The following is a 23,538-nucleotide window of genomic DNA, read 5'->3' as shown; positions in this document are numbered from 1 at the left end:
AGCCTTTAGTTCAATGATGTACAGAGACATTTTAAGGTGTAACTGTGTATATTTATACAAGTGAACGTTTTAATTCAGCATACTTTTTGTTATTAAAATGACTTTAACTCCGCCAGTCGGTAAACTGCCGATCCCGAGCCCGGATAAAGAAGGAGGGAAGTCAATCATTTAGTTATTTTATATAAATAAAAAAAATTGGCGCAATTAGATGATTATTTTATTGGCGCAATTAGATGATTATTTTATTGGCGCAAATGATACATATAGTTTTGAAAATTAAGTTGCGCCAAAGAAGTATTGGCGCAATTAAGTTGTGGCGCAAATGAGTTACTTTTTGGCACAAATAGATATCGCCCGAAATAATAGCTTAAACCCTTTCAAACTATTCTATTAATCTCTCCATGCCATATGGCATAGGTTATGATTAGCCCTCGGGGAAAAACAGTCAAATGAATGGATAATTATTACAAGTACGTGTATTCCCGACAAACAATGACAATTACCAAATTCGTTCATTACGTGTAAATGAATGCATTTTATAAAAACATTAAATCTGTATTTATATAACTGTACAAATCACCCATGCAGAAACATATATACACATGGAAAAAAGTATTGCAACACCTTAATTTTTTAAAACATGAAAAATTAGTCTCTTATTTTGGATGGAATATGATAAAATATTTGTAAAATAATATTGATACGTAGTTAATGATAACATTGGCTTTAAATCGAACAAAAAATGTATGAAAAAAAAAGTTTTTTTCGAACTAAAATTTTTATAACAAAATGAAGTGTTTTTTGTACAAAAAAATGCATTTTACAAGTTTTACTGTAGACGAAATTTACAATGTCAGACATTTCAAAATTAATCTTTAAAAGATTGTTCACATCATGGTTGGTCGTTATACGCCAAAGAATTAGTACTTTGAGCGCAGCTTCCATTCAATACGACGAAAGCAAGCGATCCATGGTAAAAAAGACATTTAAAGGGCACATATTTATCTTTCGTCTGACAGCACGTATACACCGCAGTTATCGTGAATTATATAAACATATAAAAAAAAAATAACATTATTTTTTTAAGACAAAACAGAGAAAAGAACTGATAAGTGCGGGTATTCCATGCGCCTTGCCTCCTTTATGTTTCGATATTTTAGAATTAATTATTCTTCTATCTATTATAACACGTGAAAACTACACCGGTGAGTTCCATATATGTCTTCAACTTACAGCTGGTCCTGAAAATGCATAAAATATTTGCCACTGGACTTTTAACAACCAACAATCAATCACACTACAACTTAAAGTATATATAGTAGTGAAATATAAAATGAATATTATAATGATACAATTAGCAAAATAAATAGAATACAAATACACACTACTTTATTTAACTGACATAATTTAAAGGAATACTCTGTAAACTATATAAGTAGAGAAGCGAAAAGTTTCTTTTGAATACTTAACAAACTTCCGAACAGTTCATGTTTTTTTGCTCAATTTAAAATCTTGAAAACATAAGCATGTATATTAAAAGCTGACGATCAGACATCACTAATACGTGTATACACAAATTCATTAATTCTTTATTAACGTTTAGCCCTACGGCACCTTTCTATTAAGAATGATGATGAGAGTAATTGTAATATACAATAGGCATGTACTTTCTTACGTTACGGATCATTGATTTTGTTACCTGTTGACCCGGTTGATTACTAGCACGTGCCATCGAACTCAACCATTTTAACTAAAATAGATTTTGTTTAAGTTAACGCCATATGTATACTAAGTACAGTATACCTATCATATGGATTAGAAAATGCATATTATACGGTGATACTTTAACACTGTCCCGACAGAGACTGAATGAATGCAGTATGATGATCAGGTTTCGGGATCCGAGAAGTCTTTTTTCGAATTTCCGGATGTCGGGAATATTTTTTTCCAACTTAAATAGAGTAAATCTCACTAAATTAATACACATGCAAACAAAAAGCAACAGCTTCAACGGTTAACTAGGACATATATCAACAGAAAACGAATTAAAGCAAATGTCATACATAAAACCAAAATATGCATGTGTTAATTTGCCTCCGGTGCATTTCTGTGGATCCTTAACTTTTTTAGGTTACGTTTAGGATTTTCCGTTACTAATCTTCAAATACGAAAAACATGTTCACCGGTGTTCACAACATTTTAAGGTTTATGGCATACATTCTGGTGTGTATACAATTAACATACGTCCTTGCATTTAATTACCAATATACATTTATATAAACTAACATTTATTAAAAAAATAAACAACATATATAGATGAATAATTAATTAGTTCCTCGACAAAACAAGAAAAGAAATAAAGAATCAACAGACGATTTAATTTTTCTTTGTAATTAATCAAAATAATACTTCAAACAAATCCTAATATAAAAAAAAACATATATACAAATTAATCTAAAATGCATTATCGAGTAGAAGGGGCGCAACTCGTGTTATCAAACCGGTATACTAAACGGATCTAAACAGGGTCTGAACATGTTGAACGTAATTTTGTATCAATGGTCTGTTTTGGTCTGACACGGTCTTAACGGGTCTAAACAACCCGCTAGACGATTCAGTCTTTTCCGTCTTGATACGCCTTAACGAACTGATTTACCTGATGAGGCTATCGATCTGAACGGCGACTAAACGATCTGAAATATCTGGACGAATTTCTCTAGCGGTAAATCCAGTCAATCAAGATGTGATCAGACCAAAATGGCCGTTTCAGACTGAAATCGGGCTTCTAGTGTTAGGAGGTTTCAACACGACCTTCAAACTATCTTGTTGCTGGATCGGGAACAAAACATCCTCAACCTGATCGTCCGGAGCATCTTTAACAATGTTCAAAATATTTACAACGAGCTGAAGATCTGTTTTTACCCTCTCAACTGTTTTGGTGTTGCTCTTGTATTTTTCCTGGATCATAGATTGAACTCTGATCAACAATCTGGTGTTCTGCTCCTCAATGCAATTCATTTTCCTGAAGAACTGTAACAAAACAGAATCTTTTAATTCAACAGGCAAGGGTAGTAGATACGGAGTGAGGTTGATATCAGATGGTTTAGTTGTCAAATAAACACGGTTGGGTGCTTTAAATCCATTTCCTGTCCAAATCCATTTTTGGGTGTATAAATTCTGAGAGAGAGCGGTCCCATCATAGTGTGATGCCAAAAATCTGTAGATGCCATTAATGATAGGTAACAGCTCAGGTTTGTTCTGGTCCTTATATTTCTCAGTAATAATTAGTAGCTGGTTAACTGCATCGGACACAGTGGGCTCTACTGTCCAACCAAAACAACAGGCCAAACTAGTCGAAAAGTCGCGGTTCAAAACTGGCCTTACACTTCCTACTAATTTTGTGTGTTTTATGTCAAGCAAATCGCAAGGTCGACAAAAAGTATCCTCGGACGTTTCTGTATACCATGGTAGAGACAAGGGGAATTCACTTCTCCGCTGGCTAGGCTCGACAAATCGTAGGTTTGAAAGATGATGTGACAGCTTATATCCAGAAATGTTATTATTCAATAGTCCACTAAATCTCTGTAAAAATTCGAACAATTTTTCTGATCGTTCTTTCTCTACGTGTTTGTTTGAGTTACTATGGATGTGTTGTGCACAACAAAGTACATCTTCTGGAGTGACATCGTTAACTGTCTTTAAACCTAGTTTTCTCATTATTTTAAGTTCAACAATCAAGTTTTGTTTCTTCGGAAATCTATTCGAATCTAGAATTATCATTGGTAAAATAGTATCTTCTGGATCAAATAATTCTGCTGCTCGTCTCCTCTGTCCATCATTGCTGTATACAAACGGGATGTTTTTGGCAAGGTTCGTCATTTGTTCGCTTTTGTGGTAATATGAAATATTGTTCAAAACATATTTCATCATATTTTCCGTATCACTCTCAGAATATTTGCTACTCAAATTTTGCAAAATGTCAATAATAACATCTTCTCTGTCGATGAATGTAGCATTCAGCAATTGTGCTAGCGATCTGTATTTTGAGTCAGAACAGTCTAAAGTTTCCCTAAAGTATTTCAAAGGAAGACCATCCGTGTCAGCAATAGATCTGACTTGGTTTAACGACACAAATCGGCGTGAAGTGTTCTCAACAAACATTTCCAAAGAAGAAAAAAGACTAATCAGTTGGCTGTTCATGTTAGAATATCTTGAAATGTATGTAACAAACTGTGTTCTTTGAGAGTTCGTCACTGCTTCATTGAACTTTTGAATGAATTGGCAAAAACATTACTATTTGTTTGAACTTTTGTTAACATCTGGAATACATTTTCCACTGTCGGCAAATAAACAAAACTGCGAATGCTTCTGTGACTTTTAATTTCTGAAGGTATAAAATCAAGAACAACAATATCCATGTATTCCAAACAGCAACAAACATCCGAAGGAATATCGACCGATCCACTTGATTTTAAAAGAAATACGGTAGATATTTTGTAAAGTCCGTTAGTCTTGGTATGTGGTAGCAAATGCAGATGACTAAAGCAGTTCAGATCATATTTCTGAATGTAAGACCAAACTCTCTTTAGCCAGTCCATCCCTATTGGATGTGATTGGTTCCATTGAATACATTGTTTGGTTGTTGGTCCAATGTACTTCACTATGGTCGTTTGTATTAGGTTTGCAACATCGCGTTGTTCGTGAAGAAGTGCTAGCTGAAATTTTCCTGTAATAAACCATATTTAAATTAATTCATGATTTAATAAAAATTAAAATAAATTGATTATATGAAATATGTTAAACTACTTCCAGATTACCAATTTCACATTGTCATGTACGTAGAGTTATTTTTGATTTGTTAACTAGTTTGCCCAATATTCAGTTGTGTAGAAATGGACTGTGGACTAATAATTGAATAATCAAACAATTGAAAACAAGTGAGACTGCGAGCTACTGCTCACTGATGATACCCCCGCCGCAAGTGGATAATATAAATAGTGTAAAAATATGCAAGTGTTCGGTAAACAGGAAGTTGTCGATCGATCAATCTGAAAACGCATCACAGGTATAGCTGACTTATATAAATCCTGAAACCAAATTTCAGAAATCCTTGTATTGTAGTTCCTGAGAAAAATGTGACAAAAATTTTAAACTTGGCTATCATGTGTAAAATCATACAAGTGTTCGGTAAACAGGAAGTTGTCAAGTGATCAATCTGAAAACGCATCACACGGTATAGCTGATTTATATAAACCCTGAAACCAAATTTCAGAAATCCTTGTATTGTAGTTCCTGAGAAAAATGGGACGAAAAATATTCATGGGACGGACGGACTGACAGAGGTAAAACAGTATCCCCTCCCCCTTTTTTTAAAGCGGGGGTATAAAAAAAACATATTGGAGTGATAAATTTCTAGAATAATCAAGAAATTACACGAGTTGTCGATCTTAGCATATCCCACTCGTAACTCATAAGCATCTGGCAGGTTAGAAAAAAATCGCGTACAATTTACAGATTTAAATGTTTATTTATATAGTTTTCAGATAGATTAATAAATAAAGGGGTCAACTGACGATTTTGTTTATGTTAATTTCTTTGTAAATCTAGCCAATCAAATCATGTATGCCACTAGTTCTTGATGTTCTATCTTTCTGTCATAGTTTCTAGTTAATATACTCCACTCTGTGAAGTATTTTTATTTGTATCTATTCTATCTAATGAGTTGAGCCTTTTTCGACTGATTTTTATATTTCATTCTTATATTCTAATGTTAAGGGGGGAGGTCCCATTAACATGTTTTACCCCGCCACATTATTGATGTATGTGCCTGTCCCGAGTCAGGAGTTTATAATGCAGCGGTTGTCGTTTGTTAATATGTTACATATTTGTTTTTTGTTCCTTTTTTGTAAAAAAAATAGGGCCGTTAGTTTTCTCGTTTGAATAGTTTTACTTTTGTCATTTCGGGCCTTTTAAAGCTGACTATGCAATAAAGGTTTTGCTCATTATTAAAGGCCGTATGGTGACCTATAGATGTTAATTTCTGTGTCATTTGGTCTCTTGTGGAGAATTGTCTCATTGGCAATTATACCACATTTTCTTTTTATTAAGATGCCTAGAAAATTTTTAAAATGGGAAAAAAAACGCAACTTAGAAAACAATAATTCGTAAAAGAAGACATCGGACAATTTTGGTGAAAATAGATAAAAGGTATATCAAAACATTCTGCATTTTTTTTTGCCCTTGTAAAATATTCACTTTATATAGCGGACACATCTTTTAAACTAGATACACCAATGAGGATTGTGATCAAGTTTGATTAAATTTTGCCGAAAACTGTAAACAAACTTATTTTTTGCGTTTAGCTCTTTCTAGCCCACTTTTCAGCGATTTAATTTCATATTTTTTAAATTTTGTTGATTATTACAGTAGTTAAACAGTTAACGGATGTGTGGAAAAGAAACTACATTCAGAGCTCAAGCTTTAACCTTAATTTGTAGTTTGGAGTCACATAGATATACCAAGCTTGTTTGTTTTAACTATTACATTTTATGTATAACTACCTTTGCTCGCCGCTGTGAAGAGTTTATTATAAACTTCGTCCTTCAGTCCTTGTCTAACAAACTTCTCCTCTTGTCCAGGAAATAAATGTACTTCATCTTTACACACAAACACCTGATTGTTCTGGTTACCATGTTCAAACAAACAGAAGCAACCGTTGGTCAGGGGGAGTAACTCTAAACCATGTAATCTGGAGAAGCTTCCATCAGATATTAGATAACTTAAAATGTCAACTTTTTCCTCGCTTGTGAACGATTTGTAAACTGAATTTGACTTCATGCTCTGGCAAATAAAATCCTGGGACAAAGTTTGTATGGAGATGTTTTTGCTTTTCAGTACATCAATAATGTGTTCAGGTACATCAACTAATGCAATGCTTAATTTCTGCATTAACCTGAAGATTGTTGTCTTCACATCTGAAAAGTATAAAACAACTATTTTTTCAAAACCAAAATTAAAATTAGATGTATTCAATAATCTAGTTTTTTTCTCTGCAATAATGCATCTGAAGAAAACTTTTAGAATGAGATATTTATTGCAAAACTGATGAACAATCGTAGACCTATGTGTAGCATTAATGACTTCTAACAAAGAAGTCCACTCGAACTGGGGTTTGGTATCTAATAAACAAGGAAACCATGTACATTAATCAATGAACCATGAAAAATTGTTCAAGGCTAGATGTACCCTGCAAAACAGATATGTGCACCTTACTATCATTACATGTTTTGCATATTGTTGATGTATTGCATACAGTATCTAAGAAACACATTTAACAAGGAAAACTTATTAAGATTGACCAATGAACCATGAAAATTGGGTCATGGTAAGATGATAGTTCCCAGATTGAACAATGAACAAAAACATGAGGTGAAGGTCATATAAAACCTGTCAAACTGACATGTACATCGTAAAATATTTTCATTCACCAAATAAAGGTGAGTTATTGCATACAATGTAAGAAAAACAGACCAAAGCCAAAACTAACCTGAACCATATTTTTTGTCTATCTGATGAGTTAAGCATTTTTCATCTGATTTTTATTGTTCGTTCTTAAGTTGTACTGTTATACCACTGTCCCAGGTAAGGGGGAGGGTTGGGATCCCGCTAACAAGTTTAACCCCGTCACATTATCTATGTATGTGCCTGTCCCAAGTCAGGAGCCTGTAATTCAGTGGTTGTCGTTTGTTTATGTGTTACATATTTGTTTTTCGTTCATTTTTTTTTACATAAATAAGACCGTTAGTTTTCTCGTTTGAATTGTTTTACATTGTCTTATCGGGGCCTTTTATAGCTGACTATGCGGTATGGGGTATGGGCTTTGCTCATTGTTGAAGGCCGTACGGTGACCTATAGTTGTTAATGTTTGTGTCAGTTTGGTCTTTTGTGGATATTTGTCTCATTGGCAATCATACTCCATCTTTTTTATATTTAACTACTGAGGGAACCATTAAAATTAGGTCACGGTCAAATGACACCTCCCGGTCGGACATGTACACCTTACAATTATTCTTTACAACAAATATAGAAGACTTAGTGCATACAGTATTAGAAAAACGGACAAAGGCACAAAAACTTAACTAAAACCACTGAACAATGAAAATGTGCCAATTGGATCCGACACCTTATTATCATTCTATTAATCATCTTTTTCATTTCTTTAAAACGATTATATTTTAACCATTTAAACTATACTCACCACTGGAAACATCACTGCAAAATATATTAAATACAGCTTCTTCCGGACGAATCCACTTCCCGCCACAACTATCAGAGAACAGAAACGGTGTCCTAAAAAGTGCATCAAACAAAGGATCGGCAATCAGATTCCAGTGACTAGTTATTAGTCTATGATCAGGAATTGATTTGTACACCAGGTTCAGTCGCTCAATAGAATTTCCATTGTCTTTGCATGTTTGTATCAGATCTTGGATAACTTTATCATATACATCTACTAGGACTTCTTTTAGTAAACATTCGTTCCACCTATTCGACTTGTCTCTGTGAGCCTTCAGCAAAATTTGATCAGCAGAAGGCCATTTGACATGCCTTCTATTTTGACTCAATGCAAAATATCCGTTCACGTGAACCGGATATCCAGTCAAGCTTTCATTTTGTAGGGGTAATGGCATCAGACAGAAAACATGACCTTTGAACTCGGGGTCATTTGTCACTGGCACGGCTATGCTGATATATGGACTATATGACAATGATTCGTCCTGTGAAAGTTTTACTAATTCTTCTGAAAGATTTCCACCTTTTAAGTAATGCAAAACGAACCAGCTCTGTTCTAGTTTGTCTACAGAACTAGTTTGGGTTTCTACTTTCAATTCAAATTTTGTGGAAAACGTTTTCACTGCAATATCCCGACCAACTTTTTTCATGTGACTGTGTAATTCAGACCTTCTTTCGCGTACTTCATCCAGACAGCTATCTGCAATTTTCACAGTAAAAGTGGGTCTGTCTGAAACAGATGTACCACCCATAAGTAGCTCTATCTTCTCAAGACATTTCAGAAATAACAGTTCCACGGGTGCCTCTGCTTGGAAAGAATTGAAGAGATCTAATATCTTCTCTTTGTCATATACATTATCTGACAAGTTGGTTTTCTGCTCCCTAAGAGGAAAACGGAATAGTGTGCCATCAAAATCTCCAGAATTTAGTGTTCCTTGGGAGAATCCAAACAACCCATCTAAGGCATTTAAACAGTGAGAAACATCAAGATACTTTTTATATTTATGGAGTTTGTTCAGTTTCATATTGATGCAGACACTATCAGCACTTTTATGAGGGTCAAGCACTAGCATTCTGTTGCCACTTATTATCATAGGATAATCTGAAATATATTTACATACAAGTATAATCAAAGTTACTGACAGCTTCTGACAACTTTTTTTAACAGTTACCTACTTAATTATCAAGCAAAAAAACAGACACAAAAATCATTTTCACAAACTTTATACCTCGACAATAGGCCAGCTGGTTTAACAGTACAAACGGTCAAGATTCTCAAGAGCGTATCATAAGAACATAACATCCCACTCTACTACACCAAAATATAGACACGTTAACAGGTGGACATTCAATACTATAGGTTGCTATTAACAGCTTCTGCGTGTTAGATAAACAGAAAAACTTCGTTAAATGCAGTTAGGAAACTTTTAGGAACTTTGGTCCTCAATGCTCTTCAACTTCGTACTTTATTTGGCCTTTTTGAACTTTTTTGGATTCGAGCGTCACGGATGAGTCTTTTGTAGACGAAACGCGCGTCTGGCGTATATACAAAATTTAGTCCTGGTATCTATGATGAGTGTATTTACTTGTACAGACAACCATGATCGGCGTATGGTGAAGGCAAGTTTAGATATTGTTTTTGGTGGGGTTCATGTTGCTTGTTTAGTTTTCTATGTTGTGTCATGTGTGCTATTATTTGTATGTTTGTCTTTTTCAATTTTAGCCATGGCATTGTCAGTTGGTTTTCGTTTTATGAGGTTGACTGTTCCTCTGGTATCTTTCGACCTTTTTTTAATGGATTCCACATTGACATGAAAAGGTTTAAAAAAAAAAAAAAAAAAAAGCAATAACTAAACCTTCCAAAACGGGATCATAGCTGGATTTATGCAATCATAATGCAATAATACCTGGTACCCGTAAGGTAGTGTGTAAATATACAATATCCTAAGTCCTTCTGAACTCTGACAAGTCAATATTGAAAAATCATTTTGTCTAGAATATAAATCAACCTTACTACAAAATTCATTCACAAAACAAAAGAAACAACAAATATACCAAAAATCAAAATAAATCATAAATGGAATTTAATAATACATTATATCATCTGATGTATGAATATAGATTTAAAATCACTGCTCTGCACAAAGTTTGATACGATATTGAGAATAACAATTTTTAACATGAATTTTGCATGTGTTTAATATATGATACGGAAATTTAAATTGAAGTCCAGAGATTTCACGAAAATTCCACTTGCAAAATAAAAAAATCTTTTTAAATCCCTTTACATCCATACCTGGATTATAGTGTCACTGATTTAGTACAATAAAAAGGACTTATATTTTCTTTCCTGTTATATAGAGCTCTCAATAAAGTTCAAATTGAAAGAAACCGTGTTTTTCTCACTTGTTATTTTGAACACTGAATAGAGATTAAATTGAAAAGAATTATTCTATTCTAACCTGTTATGTGAAAGACCGACTTGAATCCCAGTCCAAACCGCCCAATTTTTACAGGATCAAACTCTTTAACACTGCTATTAATCATCTGTATTCCTTTCCAATCCTCTTCTGTAAAGTTGGCATTGTTATATACACACAGCGCTGGACCCTGTAAAATGTTCATTTGTAAATACACTAAACGCTTTAGCAATTTAAGTTTAAACGGAAAGCCCTTAAAGCATAAGAAACGATATATTAAAAAAAAAAAAAAACATTTGTTCAACCATTAGATTATTTAAGAAAAATAGTAATGATTACTCGCTTTAAGCAGCCAGTTTGGTTCAATTTTGTCAAAATAGGCGAAGAAACACCACTTATTAATCATTACTTGAAGGTAAATAAATCGACCTCGTTGATTCTGTATTTATAGCTAGATATATGTTACGCATGAACTAGGTGCGTTCAATTACTGAAAGGAAAACAATATGTACTATTTTTAGCCATGTCGGCCATCTTGGTTCACGGGCGGGGTCATCGGACACATTTTATAAACTAGATACTCTAATGATGATAGTGGACTTGTTTGGTTAATTTTATCTTAGTAGCTTCAGAGGAGAAGATTTTTGTAAAAGATTACAATTTATTTTTTTTAAATTGACTATAAAGGACAATTATTCATTAAGGGGTCAACTGACCTTTTGGTAATGTTGACTTATTTGTAGATCTTACTTTGTTTATCAGGTCAAGATCTATCTATCCTGAAATTTTCAGATGAATCGGACAACCGGTTGTTGGATTGCTGCCCCTGAATTGTTAATTTTAAGGAAATTTTACTCTTCTTGGTTATTATCTTGAATACTATTATAGATAGAGATAAACCTTTAGGAGTTATTGCCCTTTATAGTCAATTTTTAACCATTTTTCGTAAATCTTTGTAATCTTTTACAAAAATCTTCTACTCTGAAACTACTGGGCCAAATTTATCCAAACTTAACCAAAATCATCTTTGGGGTATTTAGTTTAAAAGATGTGTTTGGTGACCCAGTCATCCAACCAATATAGCCGCCACGGCTAAAAATAGAACATAGGGGGAAAATTCAGATTTTGGCTTATAACTCTGAAACCAAAGCATTTAAAGCAAATTTTACAGAGGGTTAACTTGGTTATCTAGTTAATATCTATCTGCCCTGAAAATTTCAGATGAATTGGACAACTGGTTGTTGGGTTTCTGTCCCCCAATTGGTATTTTTAAAGAAATTTGGCCGGTTTTGGTTATTACCTTGAATAGTATTATAGATAGAGATTAACTGTAAACAGCAATAATGTTCAGCAAATTAAGATCTACAAATAAGTCAACATGACCAAAATGGTCAGTTGACCCATTTAACAGTTATTGGCCTTTATAGTCAATTTTTGAACAATTTTCATTAATTTGGTAAATTTTGGTAAGTTTTTACAAAATGTTTTCCTCTGTAACTAAAGGGCCAAGTTCATTATAGAAAGAGAAAATTGTAAGTAGCAAGAATGATCAGTAAAGTATGATCTACAAACACATTACCATCACCAAAACACAATTTTGTCATGAATCCATCTGTTTCCTTTGTTTAATATGCACATAGACCAAGGTGAGCGACACATGCTCTCAAGAGCCTCTAGTTTAAACTAAATACCCCAATGATGATTGTGGCCAAGTTTGGTTTAATTTGGCCAAGTAGTTTCAGAGGAGAAGATTTTTTGTAAAAGTTAACGACGATGGACGATGACAGACGCCGACGGACGAATGACTCTAAGTGATGAGCTACAAATTGAATAATTATACTAGTATTTACCTTGAAATATTTTTTGAACTTCTTTTCCTTAGTTCCATCTTCACTGTTCAACGACCTTTCATCGAACAGAATTTCCATCTGAGACGCCTCAGCATCCTCTGCATTCTGAATGATTTCCTAAAAAACGGGGGAAAAACAATCATCAATGTGACATAGTGAAGACTGACACGAGAACCCAAAACAATTTTGGTCGTACATAAAGAGTTGGAAACAAGAATCTTCATGCATAACTCTGAAAAACCAAAGATGGATACCTCCAGAGTGACACGTACACCAACAAAAGCAGCTATTCTTAACAACCACTTCCACTCAGTTTACTCACAAGGAGATCTTAACAACATGCCAGATAAAGGTCAAAGCCCATATCCAACCTTGAGACTAATAAAAATAATCAAGAACGGAGTTACGCTGGAAGAATTGGAGAGGCAGTGGCAAATATGTTTCCACCCAAACAAATGTACAGTAATCCGGGTCTCTGGACGACGTTAACAACACCAGATGTCCTACTCACTCCATGAACACGGGTTAGAAACACAGGGACTCGGTTAGCAGATTAAAATTTTGTATTAAAAATCAATGTTTTTAATTTATTTTTTATTATTTCCTGTCTATTTGCATTACTATTTTAACGTATTTACATGTTCTTCAGTTTCATTATGTATATCTCTTTCATATTCATTTGATAAAATTTACTGTTTGCAATAGCATTAATTGTTCTAAATAATAAGGATGTTCTTATCCCAAGCATAAAACTAACGCCGTATTTGGCACAACCTTTTTCAACTTTTGATCTTCAGTGCTGTACAACTTTGTACTTTTTCTCACTTTCGATCTTTTATATCTGGGCGTCACTGGTGATTCTTGTGTGGACGAGGCGCGTTTTTGGCGTATTGAATTTTAAACCTGATGCTTTTTGTTATCTATTAATCATGTGTTTCTTTGTCTAATATGTTCTCCTATTTATTTGTATTGTAGTCCTGTAATATTATGTTGTCATTTCAATGTTATATTTAACATTGCCATTAAAGTGCGAGGTTTGGCATGCCACAAAACCAGGTTCAACCCAACATTTTTTCCCCTTTAAAAATGTCCTGTACCAAGTCAGGAAGATGGCCATTGTTATATAATTGTTCGTTTCTGTGTGTTTTACATTTTAACGTTGCGTCGTTTGTTTTCTCTTATTTTTGAGATACATTGTATTAAGATAAGACGTGGCCCGGTACTTGTCTATCCCAAATTCATGTATTTGGTTTTGATGTTATATTTGTTATTCTCTAGGGATTTTGTCTGATGCTTGATCCGTTTCTGTGTGTGTTACATTTCAGTGTTATTTCGTTGTTCTCCTCTTATATTTAATGCGTTTCCCTCGGTTTTAGTTTGTTATCCCGATTTTGTTTTTTGTCCATGGATTTATGAGTTTTGAACAGGGTATACTACTGTTGCCTTTTTTAACGTTGTCATTACTATTTCTTTGTTTTCTGGCAATGTGCAGTTTACTATCCATATCCATAAACTGTTTTTTTTTCTTCAGTATATGGACATGGATAGTAAACTGCATTGCCAGAAAACAAAGAAATAGTGATGGCAACGTTAAATACGTTAATATAGTAATGCAAATAGACAGGAAATATTAAACAAAATTAAATTAAAAACATTGATTTACAAAATTTCAATCTGCTAACCGAGTCCCTGTGAGGTGTACTTCAGCAACAAAAGCTACAGCTTACTCCACGTTAATACCTAAGACCAACCCTGGAACATGCTTCCCCGGTATGGGATCCTCACCAAGTTATAGACATAGAGCAGGTACAGAGACGATCAGCTCGCTTTTCCACAGTTGCTACCAGGACAACTCTCCAGGATGTGTCAGAAAGCTTCTGAACCCACTTCAATTGGAATCAATGCAGCACAGACGATGGAAACAGAGTCTGGTGCTGTGTTACAAGACTCAGCACCAGATGATTGCCATTGGTTCAGCCACTTACTATGCATCAGGTGACAGTAGAATCAGGGGCAACCATAAATTTAGACAGACAAGAGTGAAGAGGGACGTCTTCTATCACTCATTCTTCCCAAGAACAACTAGAAAGTGAAATAAACTCCCAGAATCTGAAGTTGAGTCCTGATTACTAGAGGACTTCAGAGCTAGAATGAACACCATCTCCTGGACCCAGCCACATGTTAAATAGACAGCAGGATAACCAGTGTATACAGTTGTAATCAAGCATATTTTAATGTAAATTTAAAATATCATCCAGTTTTTCCTGGTCTTTTACTTTTGGCCACAGGAATAACCTCCTGTCTGTTTTAGATGTGCCTGAGTCAATTACACTTTTGTTTGACTCTAACCGGGATTACAGTAGCGTAACCAGAACTTGTTCTAAGGAAAGGGGGGGGCTTTGGCTGTCATACGGGTGCTGCTCTAGTCATGCTTCAGTGGTTCCCTATATAATCAACAATTTTTCACGCGAAAAAGAGAGAGAGGGGGGGGGGGGGGGGGGGGGGGCAGAAGAAGAGGAGATTGAAATAACTAACAAAACTGTTCATTACTTGATCGTGCTAAAAGTGGAAAATTAATACTTATGAATATTTTTGAAATTTGAGCAGTAATAGGTGTCATTTTATGAATGTGGGACTTTGACGGAATTTTGCTAATAACGTTTGATAGTGTACGAAACTTAGAACAATATTTTCTAAAAGTTGGGATTGTTAATTGAAGAAATTGTTGTACATTTTAGCACAATTTTGATTCTTATATCTATACAAATTTGTTGAAAGTTCGCCTTTTTTTTACTTACTCATCCTAGTATCAGCTTCTGTTCAGGTAGGAAAATAGTGTGAAAAGGGGGTGAACTATTTTTATTCACTCAGAAGGGGAGATATTATTATTTTCAAAGAAAAGAAAAATGATTTCTAACGCTGAACCGTGACACCTTCCTGGTAGTAATTGATAATCCCTAATTATAAACCTTAATAATCTGCCCATCATCCGGGTACTCGTCTAGGATTTTCTTCAGCTGATCGATCAGCGGTGGTTGAAAGATTGGATTGTATTCAGGATTATCTTCAGACGACTCATCACTGTCATCACTCGACGCCATTTCTGTAAAATAAAAACGCAAATATTTTAGGGATATTTAATAGATATAGGAAGATGTGGTGTGAGTGCCAATGAGACAACTCTCCATCCAAATAACAATTTAAAAAGTAAACCATTATAGGTTAAAGTACGGTCTTCAACACGGAGCCTTGGCTCACACCGAACAACAAGCTATAAAGGGCCCCAAAATTACTAGTGTAAAACCATTCAAACGAGAAAACCAACGGTCTAATCGATATATCTATATATAAAACAAAACGAGAAACGAGAACACGTATACATTACATAAACAAACGACAACTACTGTACATCAGATTCCTGACTTAGGACAGATGCAAACATTTCCAGCGGGATTAGACGTTTTAATGGATCCAAACCTTCTCCCTTTTTCTGAAACAATAGCATAACATCACAACATAGAAAAACACACGATAAAATATCAATTGGCAGACTTAATTCAATCAAAAAAAAGTATGATTACACAATAAACGAATTAAGTTGATCTGCGATATCTGAATACAAATGCACAGTTAATTTAATATTAGAGACAAACATCCATGAACAAAAAGCTAACAACCAAATTCAAACAAAGCCATGGCAGGACACCACTGAGAAATAGTCAACCCTTCGAAAATATTGATCAATATATAATAGCCTTTTTTATCATCGCTTTCATTCTTATCTTGACCCTTGGAACCCTAATTAGACTGCTAAATATTACGAATAAAGTTAATATAATTTTTTAAATTTTAAGTTTCCATATAATTCTATGTAAAAGGGAGCTTTGATTAGGATTTGAAAAACGCTTCCACTTTGAAGCTTACTTTTATTCTTATTCTGTCATGACTGATCATAAAGGAAAGCTTTTGTTTTATCATAAGCAAATTATCACATTGACTATATCTTGTTATCAGGTATAACAAAATATGCACTTCGATATCTTTAGATTGTGTCATACTTTAATTTTGTTTTCATGTATGCCATCAACCCCTTTGAGGTATAACAGTGCATAGTTTTCAATCCATAATATGGAACGCCACGACTGCCTTATGTTAATAATCATCATTATACGCAGTGTTCACAGCATTATATGAAGTGATCACAGCATTATATGTAGTGCTCACAACATTATATGAAGTGATCACAGCAGTATATGCAGTGCTCACAGCATTATATGCAGTGTTCACAACATTATATGAAGTGCTCACAACATTATATTAAGTGCTCACAACATTATATTAAGTGCTCACAACATTATATTAAGTGCTCACAACATTATATTAAGTGTTCACAACATTATACGTTTTTTGTTGTATGATGAGATTGATGTATGATGAGATTTATGAATGATGAGATCATTCGGTAAACTTCGTTTTTTAGCGGAAATTACCGAAAACATAATTGGTAAATTACGGTAAATTAATGCCCAGCAAACAAATTTAAACAGTTATTATTAGGTCTTTCCACTTTTCGTGGAAAGACCTTTTGTTTTTCTTCTGATTATTTTTTTTTTTTTTTTTTTTTTTTTCTTCTGCCGTCTGAGATGCTTTTTTGTTTTACAACATATCGAATGGATGTTTGGCCAATGATGTTGTTCAGTAATGGAGGTTTCAAAACTCACCCTGTGTGACCGAACACTTATTCTTATAGGAGTTATCTCCCCGCGTCCCCTTTTTCTTGTTATCGCTATATCTCAAAAACCGTATAAGATTTTTACAAACTGTTTTCACCAAATTGTTCGTCTACTCTTGAGAATGATTTGTTTTACTTTGATTGGGGGATCAGAAGAAATCTTATGGGAGTTATTTCCCTTTGAAAATTTAATATAAACGATATGTTGGGTTAATTCATACAGTATAAGTTGTAGAGGCCTACAGTCTTTTGATATGAAGTCCTTGGTCCATATAAAGGAAATTGAGGTCAAGGTCAAAGGTCAAGGTCATGTTATAAATTTTGATTTTTGCTTGTTATCGTTATTCAAAAGAAACTGTAACAGTTGATGATATGATATGTTAGCAAAATCACTGTTTACAATAAGGCGCAACTTCAACTTATTCAGTCGAAGTGTTTTGGTTAACCCTTATAGGAGTTTTCTCCCCTTATGTATTTGAAATCGTTATTCCTCCACAACCATACAAGTGATTGACCTCGGACCTTCTAATTTGAGTTCACTGACCCATGACCTTGAAATTGAGGTCAAGGTCAAATGTCAAGGTCATGTAATAAATTTTGAATTTTGCTTGTTATCGTTATTCAAAAGAAACTGTAACAGTTAATGATACGATGTGTTTGCCTAATTACTGTTTACAATAAGGGGCAACTTCAGCCCATTTAAGTCGAAGTGTTTTGGTCAACCCTTTGAGGAGTTTTCTCCCCTTTTGTTTTTGAAATCGATATTTCTCTACAACCATACAAGTGATTGACCTGGGTCTTTTGATTTGAGATCACTGACCTATGACCTTGAAATTGAGGTCAAGGTCAAAGGTCAAATTGACTTTCTAGATTTTGACCTTTGCTTTAAATTTGTTTTTGTTCATTATAAAACAATTAAATCTTCTGTATATACCTATTAATCTTTTTTTTGTATATCAGTTGAGGTACCAAATTACATCAACAAGGAGTGACCCTTTCTAACTAATTTTTCTAAATTTCTTTCCAATTATCGAGGTGGAAAGACCTTCAATTGTTCTCTGAAGAATTGGTTTTTAATTATATATGTGATCATTAAGGCAGTATACAATATTTAAAACGGATTGAAATAAGTAAATTAAGAAGTATGATCAATTTAACCCAAGTTTATTCCACACCAGGGCATTTTAAACTTATTTTGAGGATTAGTTTCACCATATTCACAACTTAATATGTATATATATTTACTAGAACACATCCGTGATATCGCGGGTATGTGACTGGATTAAAGAATATAACTATGCGTAAGCCTTATTTTAGTATTGGTATTGTCATCTGATAAAGTCATGCCGATTATAAGATGAAGTTTTCTCTGCTTTTAACATCTTTCTGTTTGAACCCGTCGACCTGGAACTTGTCAATTTAATATTGGTATTATTGATTTTGTTTGGAAAACAAAAGTCTCTGGAAAGGAGTATTTTTTAATCAACAGTTTTGTCCTTTATGAGTTATGAATAAAATTGAATCTTTGATTCGCTGTTTTACGTCTAACAAATTGAAAACTGTATATGCTGTACTTATACGCCTTATTTTAAGTCCAGATTTTTATTATTCGTATTGCCATCTTAGAAAGTCAAACTGATTAAAGTCCTACAATCGGGAACAATGTGACAATGATTGAATTAAGTAGTTTCAACCCTGTGATTACGACCCGTGTATATAGCAAAATCTTAAATACAGCGTTTCGTGGTACTCCTGTCAGATGCGGAACGTACAGATAATGTAATAGTTAACAGGTGAATATATTATTGGTATCGATTCGACCCGGAACTTCTTAATTATTGGCAATATTAATTATGTGGAAAACAAAAGGGTCTGGAGTGATGTTATTTTTAATCAACAGCATGGTACTATATTAGTTATATATACTCTCAGATCAGTACTTATAGTGTCTTTTAATTGTTGGGATATACAAGTACCCGCCCACATGCACGTTCACTCTATTTTCTTGTTAGATCATATGTATTTATATTTGTACCCATCTAATGAGTTAATATAAAAAAGAAGATGTGGTATGATTGCCAATGAGACAACTATCCACAAAATACCAAAATGACACAAACATTAACAACTATAGGTCACCGTACGGCCTTCAACAATGAGCAAAGCCCATACCGCATAGTCAGCTATAAAAGGCCCCGATACGACCATGTAAAACAATTCAAACGAGAAAACTAACAAGCCTTTTACAACTGATTTTCATAGTTCGTTCTTATGTTGTTCTGTTACGCCACTGTCCCAGGTTAGAGGGAGGATACCAACATCCCGCTAACATGTTAAAACCCGCCACATTTTGCATATATGTGGCCGTCCCAAGTCAGGAGGTGCCTTTATTTCAGTGGTTGTCGTTTGTTAATTAATGTGTTATATACATGTTAGTTTTTCGATCGTTTGTTTGTACATAAATTAGGAATATTTTTCGTTTATCATTTCGGGGCCTTCTATAGCTGACTATCCGGTATGGGCTTTCCTCATTGTTAAAGGTCGTACTGTGGCCGTTTAGCTGTTTAAAATTTATGTGATGTCATTTTGTCTCTTGTGGAAAGTTGTTTCATTGGCAAGCATACCACTTTTATATATATATGTACCGTGCAAACTGATGAACAAACGTAGTAAACGTTTTATTCATCCCCACAAACTCAATTTTCATAAGAGATGATAACTTTAAATGTAAATGTTAAACAGGGTCTTGAAAGGGTAAATTTTTCTATGAAAGTTTAAATTTCTATATAAGACTGCTGATCATATTTAGAAGACAATCTTAGTACTTGCCGTGCTAAAAAGCTTGTAAAAAAATGGAATAATTGATGTAAAGTTATGTTTAACACCTACAGTGAAATGCTTTAAACTGCATTTTCCATATCTGTTAGATACTTATTCATGTAAAAATGCCAAATTCTGAAAATCGATGCCAAAAATGACTCTATCATGACATATATAAGCTAGCGTAATATGGCACCTATGTGTTATAGAAAGCTGACTGTTTTATTTAAAAGGTAATTAAGCTTTTTAAAACTGAGTACGGACTATAAAGTGGCACCTTGCTAAATTTCTTCAGTAGGAAATGAACTCGAGAATATATCATACAAATTTTCCTACGATATTTCATTAAATAAACTTTTTATTATTTAACTTACATTTTGCCATTCGGATTTCTTACGACGAACAGAACTACTTCAATCATTCACCTCTCAGTTTCATCTTTTCCTTACTTATTTCAATCAGTTTTAAATATTGTATGCTACCTTATGATAACATGATTTTAATAACTTTTTAAATTTGTTTGCTGGGCATTACCATAATTTACCAATTATGGATTCGGTAATTTCCGCTAAAAAACGAAGTTTACCGAATGATCTCATCATTCATAAATCTCATCATACATCAATCTCATCATACAACAAAAAACGTATAATGTTGTGAACACTTAATATAATGTTGTGAGCACTTAATATGATGTTGTGAGCACTTCATATAATGTTGTGAGCACTTCATATAATGTTGTGAACACTGCATATAATGCTGTGAGCACTGCACATAATGCTGTGATCACTTCATATAATGTTGTGAGCACTACATATAATGCTGTGATCACTTCATATAATGCTGGGAACACTGCGTATAATGCTGATTATCAACATAAGGCAGTCGTGGCGTTCCATATAAGAACTATATTTTTATAGGTATAGGGGGAGGGTTGAGTTCTCATAAACCGGTTTAACCCCGTCGCATTTTTGCGCCTGTCCCAAGTCAGGAGCCTCTGGCCTTTGTTAGTCTTGTATTATTTTTTATTTTAGTTTCGTGTGTATAATTTGGAGTTTAGTATGACGTCCATTATCACTGAACTAGTATATATACATGTATTTGTTTAGGGGCCAGCTTAAGGACGTCTCCGGGTGCGGAAATTTCTCGCTGCATTGGAGGCCTATTGTTGACCTTCTGCTGTTGTTTGTTAGATATGGTCGGGTTGTTGTCTCTTTGACACCTTCCCCATTTCCATTCTATATTTTATTGTAGTATATTTATTATTATCTTGGTATCAATCCTGTAATTTTGGATTTTAAACCAAATTTTTTTTATCTTATCTTATCCATGATCCGTAGAGGGTCAGAAGCAAACCATATAACTTATATTAAGGTTCAAAATTATTCGGACAACATATTATTATTAGGGATTAGGGTTCAAAATTATTAGGACAAAATATTATTATTAGGGATAAGGGATCAAAATTATTCGGACAAAAGTCTGGGAATTATAATTCATAAAAAAAACATTGCTAAAAACAATCATTTGTCATTCAGGTAATGTCACGTGCATGTATTATCTTAATTAAAACCAATTATGATGGAAAAAAGCATGTATTTTGAATTTTCTGGTTTCGATTCTATTAGTCCGAGATAGCTTTGACGTCCAACGGCCTCGGGTTGTCTGGCAAAACAGCCGTTGGACGTCAGATCGAGTAATCTGGGACTAAGATTATATGCTTTGGAATCTATACATGCATCGGAATTTTCTGGTTTTAATGCTATACATATACATGTATTAAATTATTTATTTTCTAAAGGGGGGGGGGGGTGAATTCTATACATGCACTGAAATATTTTGGTTTCCATTCTGTACAATTTACATGAATTTGAACTTTCGGATTACGGTTCTGAATATTGAAATTTTCTTGTTTCTATTTTGAATAATTTTGTACATGCTTTGGCAGCAGTATTGTTTAGAGACTGTCATAAAGATATCAAGCTACATATAAAATTTATGTAAGTTTTATGTTTTATTCAGTCGAGATATTTAATTCAACCAAAAAAATCTTCAATAACTTTGATATTATATATATATATTATATATATCTTATTGACAAAGGCATTTGTCATATGCTATCAATGGTACGATCTTTCAATATTTGAAATATTTGAAATTATATATTAATATAAACATACCTTCACCATGCGTTTATTTTATCCTCAGAAAATATCAGTTAGTCCAAACAACACCACGGACAGTTATCGTTGCTAATGTAGAATAATACGGTCTCGGAAATTTTCTAAAAAAGTCACGTGTCACTGCAACTGAAACTTCCCGCATGAAATTTTCAAGAAACTTGTTTCGAAAAAACGAAAGTGAAAGTAGAATTATAATTTCAATCCTAGATTTTAATTTATTTTCGTGTTCTGTAACTTATCTCCTGTTTATTTTGTCGAGTTTTATACACTCGTTACAATAGATAAAAACTCACCTTTAATAACGTGCACGTTTACCTAAACTCTCTTCAAAAACTGATTAATGCAGTATAATTCATATTGGGTCATACTATATCAGTGGCGGATCCAGAGGGGGGGTTCCGGGGGTCCGCACCCCCCCTTTATTTTGGCCGATCAATGCATTTGAATCGGGATAATTTTGCACCCCCCCCCCCCCCCTGCACCCCCCCTTTGCCCTGGGCTAGCACCCCCCCTTTCGAAAATTCCTGCATCCGCCACTGCTATATATCCGAATACGGTTATTCAGTGTAAAACAAAATGGTGTCATAAATTGTGTATGTGTAGTGTGGACCGATTAACCTTTTGCAGTACCTCATTAATTCGTTACATAACATTACGTCATTATTAAAGATTAAAATGATTTTTAACCATAAAAATAGATTGTTACCATATATAACAAACACATTTATTAACCGCCACTGTCAGAACGCATTTATAATGTTATTGAATAATATCCCACAGACAATTGACTTTTGTCTCTGACAAAAAAAATCTAGTATAATAATATACTTTAATATCCTTTTTTTTTTATTAAGTATCATTTACTCATTAAGTCCGGCCATTACCAGTGTATGTAAAGTGCGGATCCTTAAGTACCATTTTCACTGTATATGCCAAACATTTCTGATGTAGAATGGTAAATAAACAGACGAACAAAATATTATTTTTGAAGAAAATGAAGAAAAATAGTTCACACGTATATGTTCAGTAATAAATAATACAGGTCAGACAAAATAAGAGATGATAACGGGGTGTTATCGCCCAAATAGCCATCCACTCGTGAAATATATTCCGAAATAGGTGAATATTTAGGACGTTTTACTAACAAATCGTGCAGGTGATTAAAAACTAGCAGGAAAGATGTTGTTGCAGACACATATTTATTTCAACACAATTACTAATGTTGTACTTTTGTTATTCAG

At 33.9% G+C, this 23,538-nt stretch overlaps 1 protein-coding gene across 1 annotated transcript; it reads right to left on the bottom strand.

The window, feature by feature from the left end:
• Positions 1-4,243: 4,243 nt before the first annotated feature.
• LOC134714712 (sacsin-like) lies at positions 4,244-22,418 on the bottom strand. The gene is made up of 7 exons (XM_063576214.1): positions 22,295-22,418; positions 15,532-15,665; positions 12,563-12,679; positions 10,755-10,902; positions 8,258-9,394; positions 6,561-6,974; positions 4,244-4,726 (listed from the first exon to the last, which is right to left on the bottom strand). The coding sequence occupies exons 2-7, from the start codon at positions 15,661-15,663 to the stop codon at positions 4,251-4,253; spliced, it is 2,424 nt and encodes an 807-aa protein (XP_063432284.1). The 5' UTR covers positions 15,664-15,665; positions 22,295-22,418; the 3' UTR covers positions 4,244-4,250.
• Positions 22,419-23,538: the final 1,120 nt, after the last annotated feature.

Source organism: Mytilus trossulus, chromosome 4, assembly GCF_036588685.1.
Source record: "Mytilus trossulus isolate FHL-02 chromosome 4, PNRI_Mtr1.1.1.hap1, whole genome shotgun sequence".
NCBI lineage: Eukaryota > Metazoa > Mollusca > Bivalvia > Mytilida > Mytilidae > Mytilus > Mytilus trossulus.
The sequence above is the reverse complement of the archived record's forward strand: the minus strand, read 5'-3'. Positions and strand labels throughout refer to the sequence as shown.

Coding starts and splice junctions, on each gene's coding strand:
- LOC134714712 (XM_063576214.1), bottom strand. CDS start 15,663: ATGGCGTCGAGTGATGACAGTGATGAGTCGTCTGAAGATAATCCTGAA. Junction 10,903..12,562: donor AGTTCAAAAAATATTTCAAG/GTAAATACTAGT, acceptor AACATTTTACAG/GGTCCAGCGCTGTGTGTATA. Junction 9,395..10,754: donor GTCGGTCTTTCACATAACAG/GTTAGAATAGAA, acceptor AATATATTTCAG/ATTATCCTATGATAATAAGT.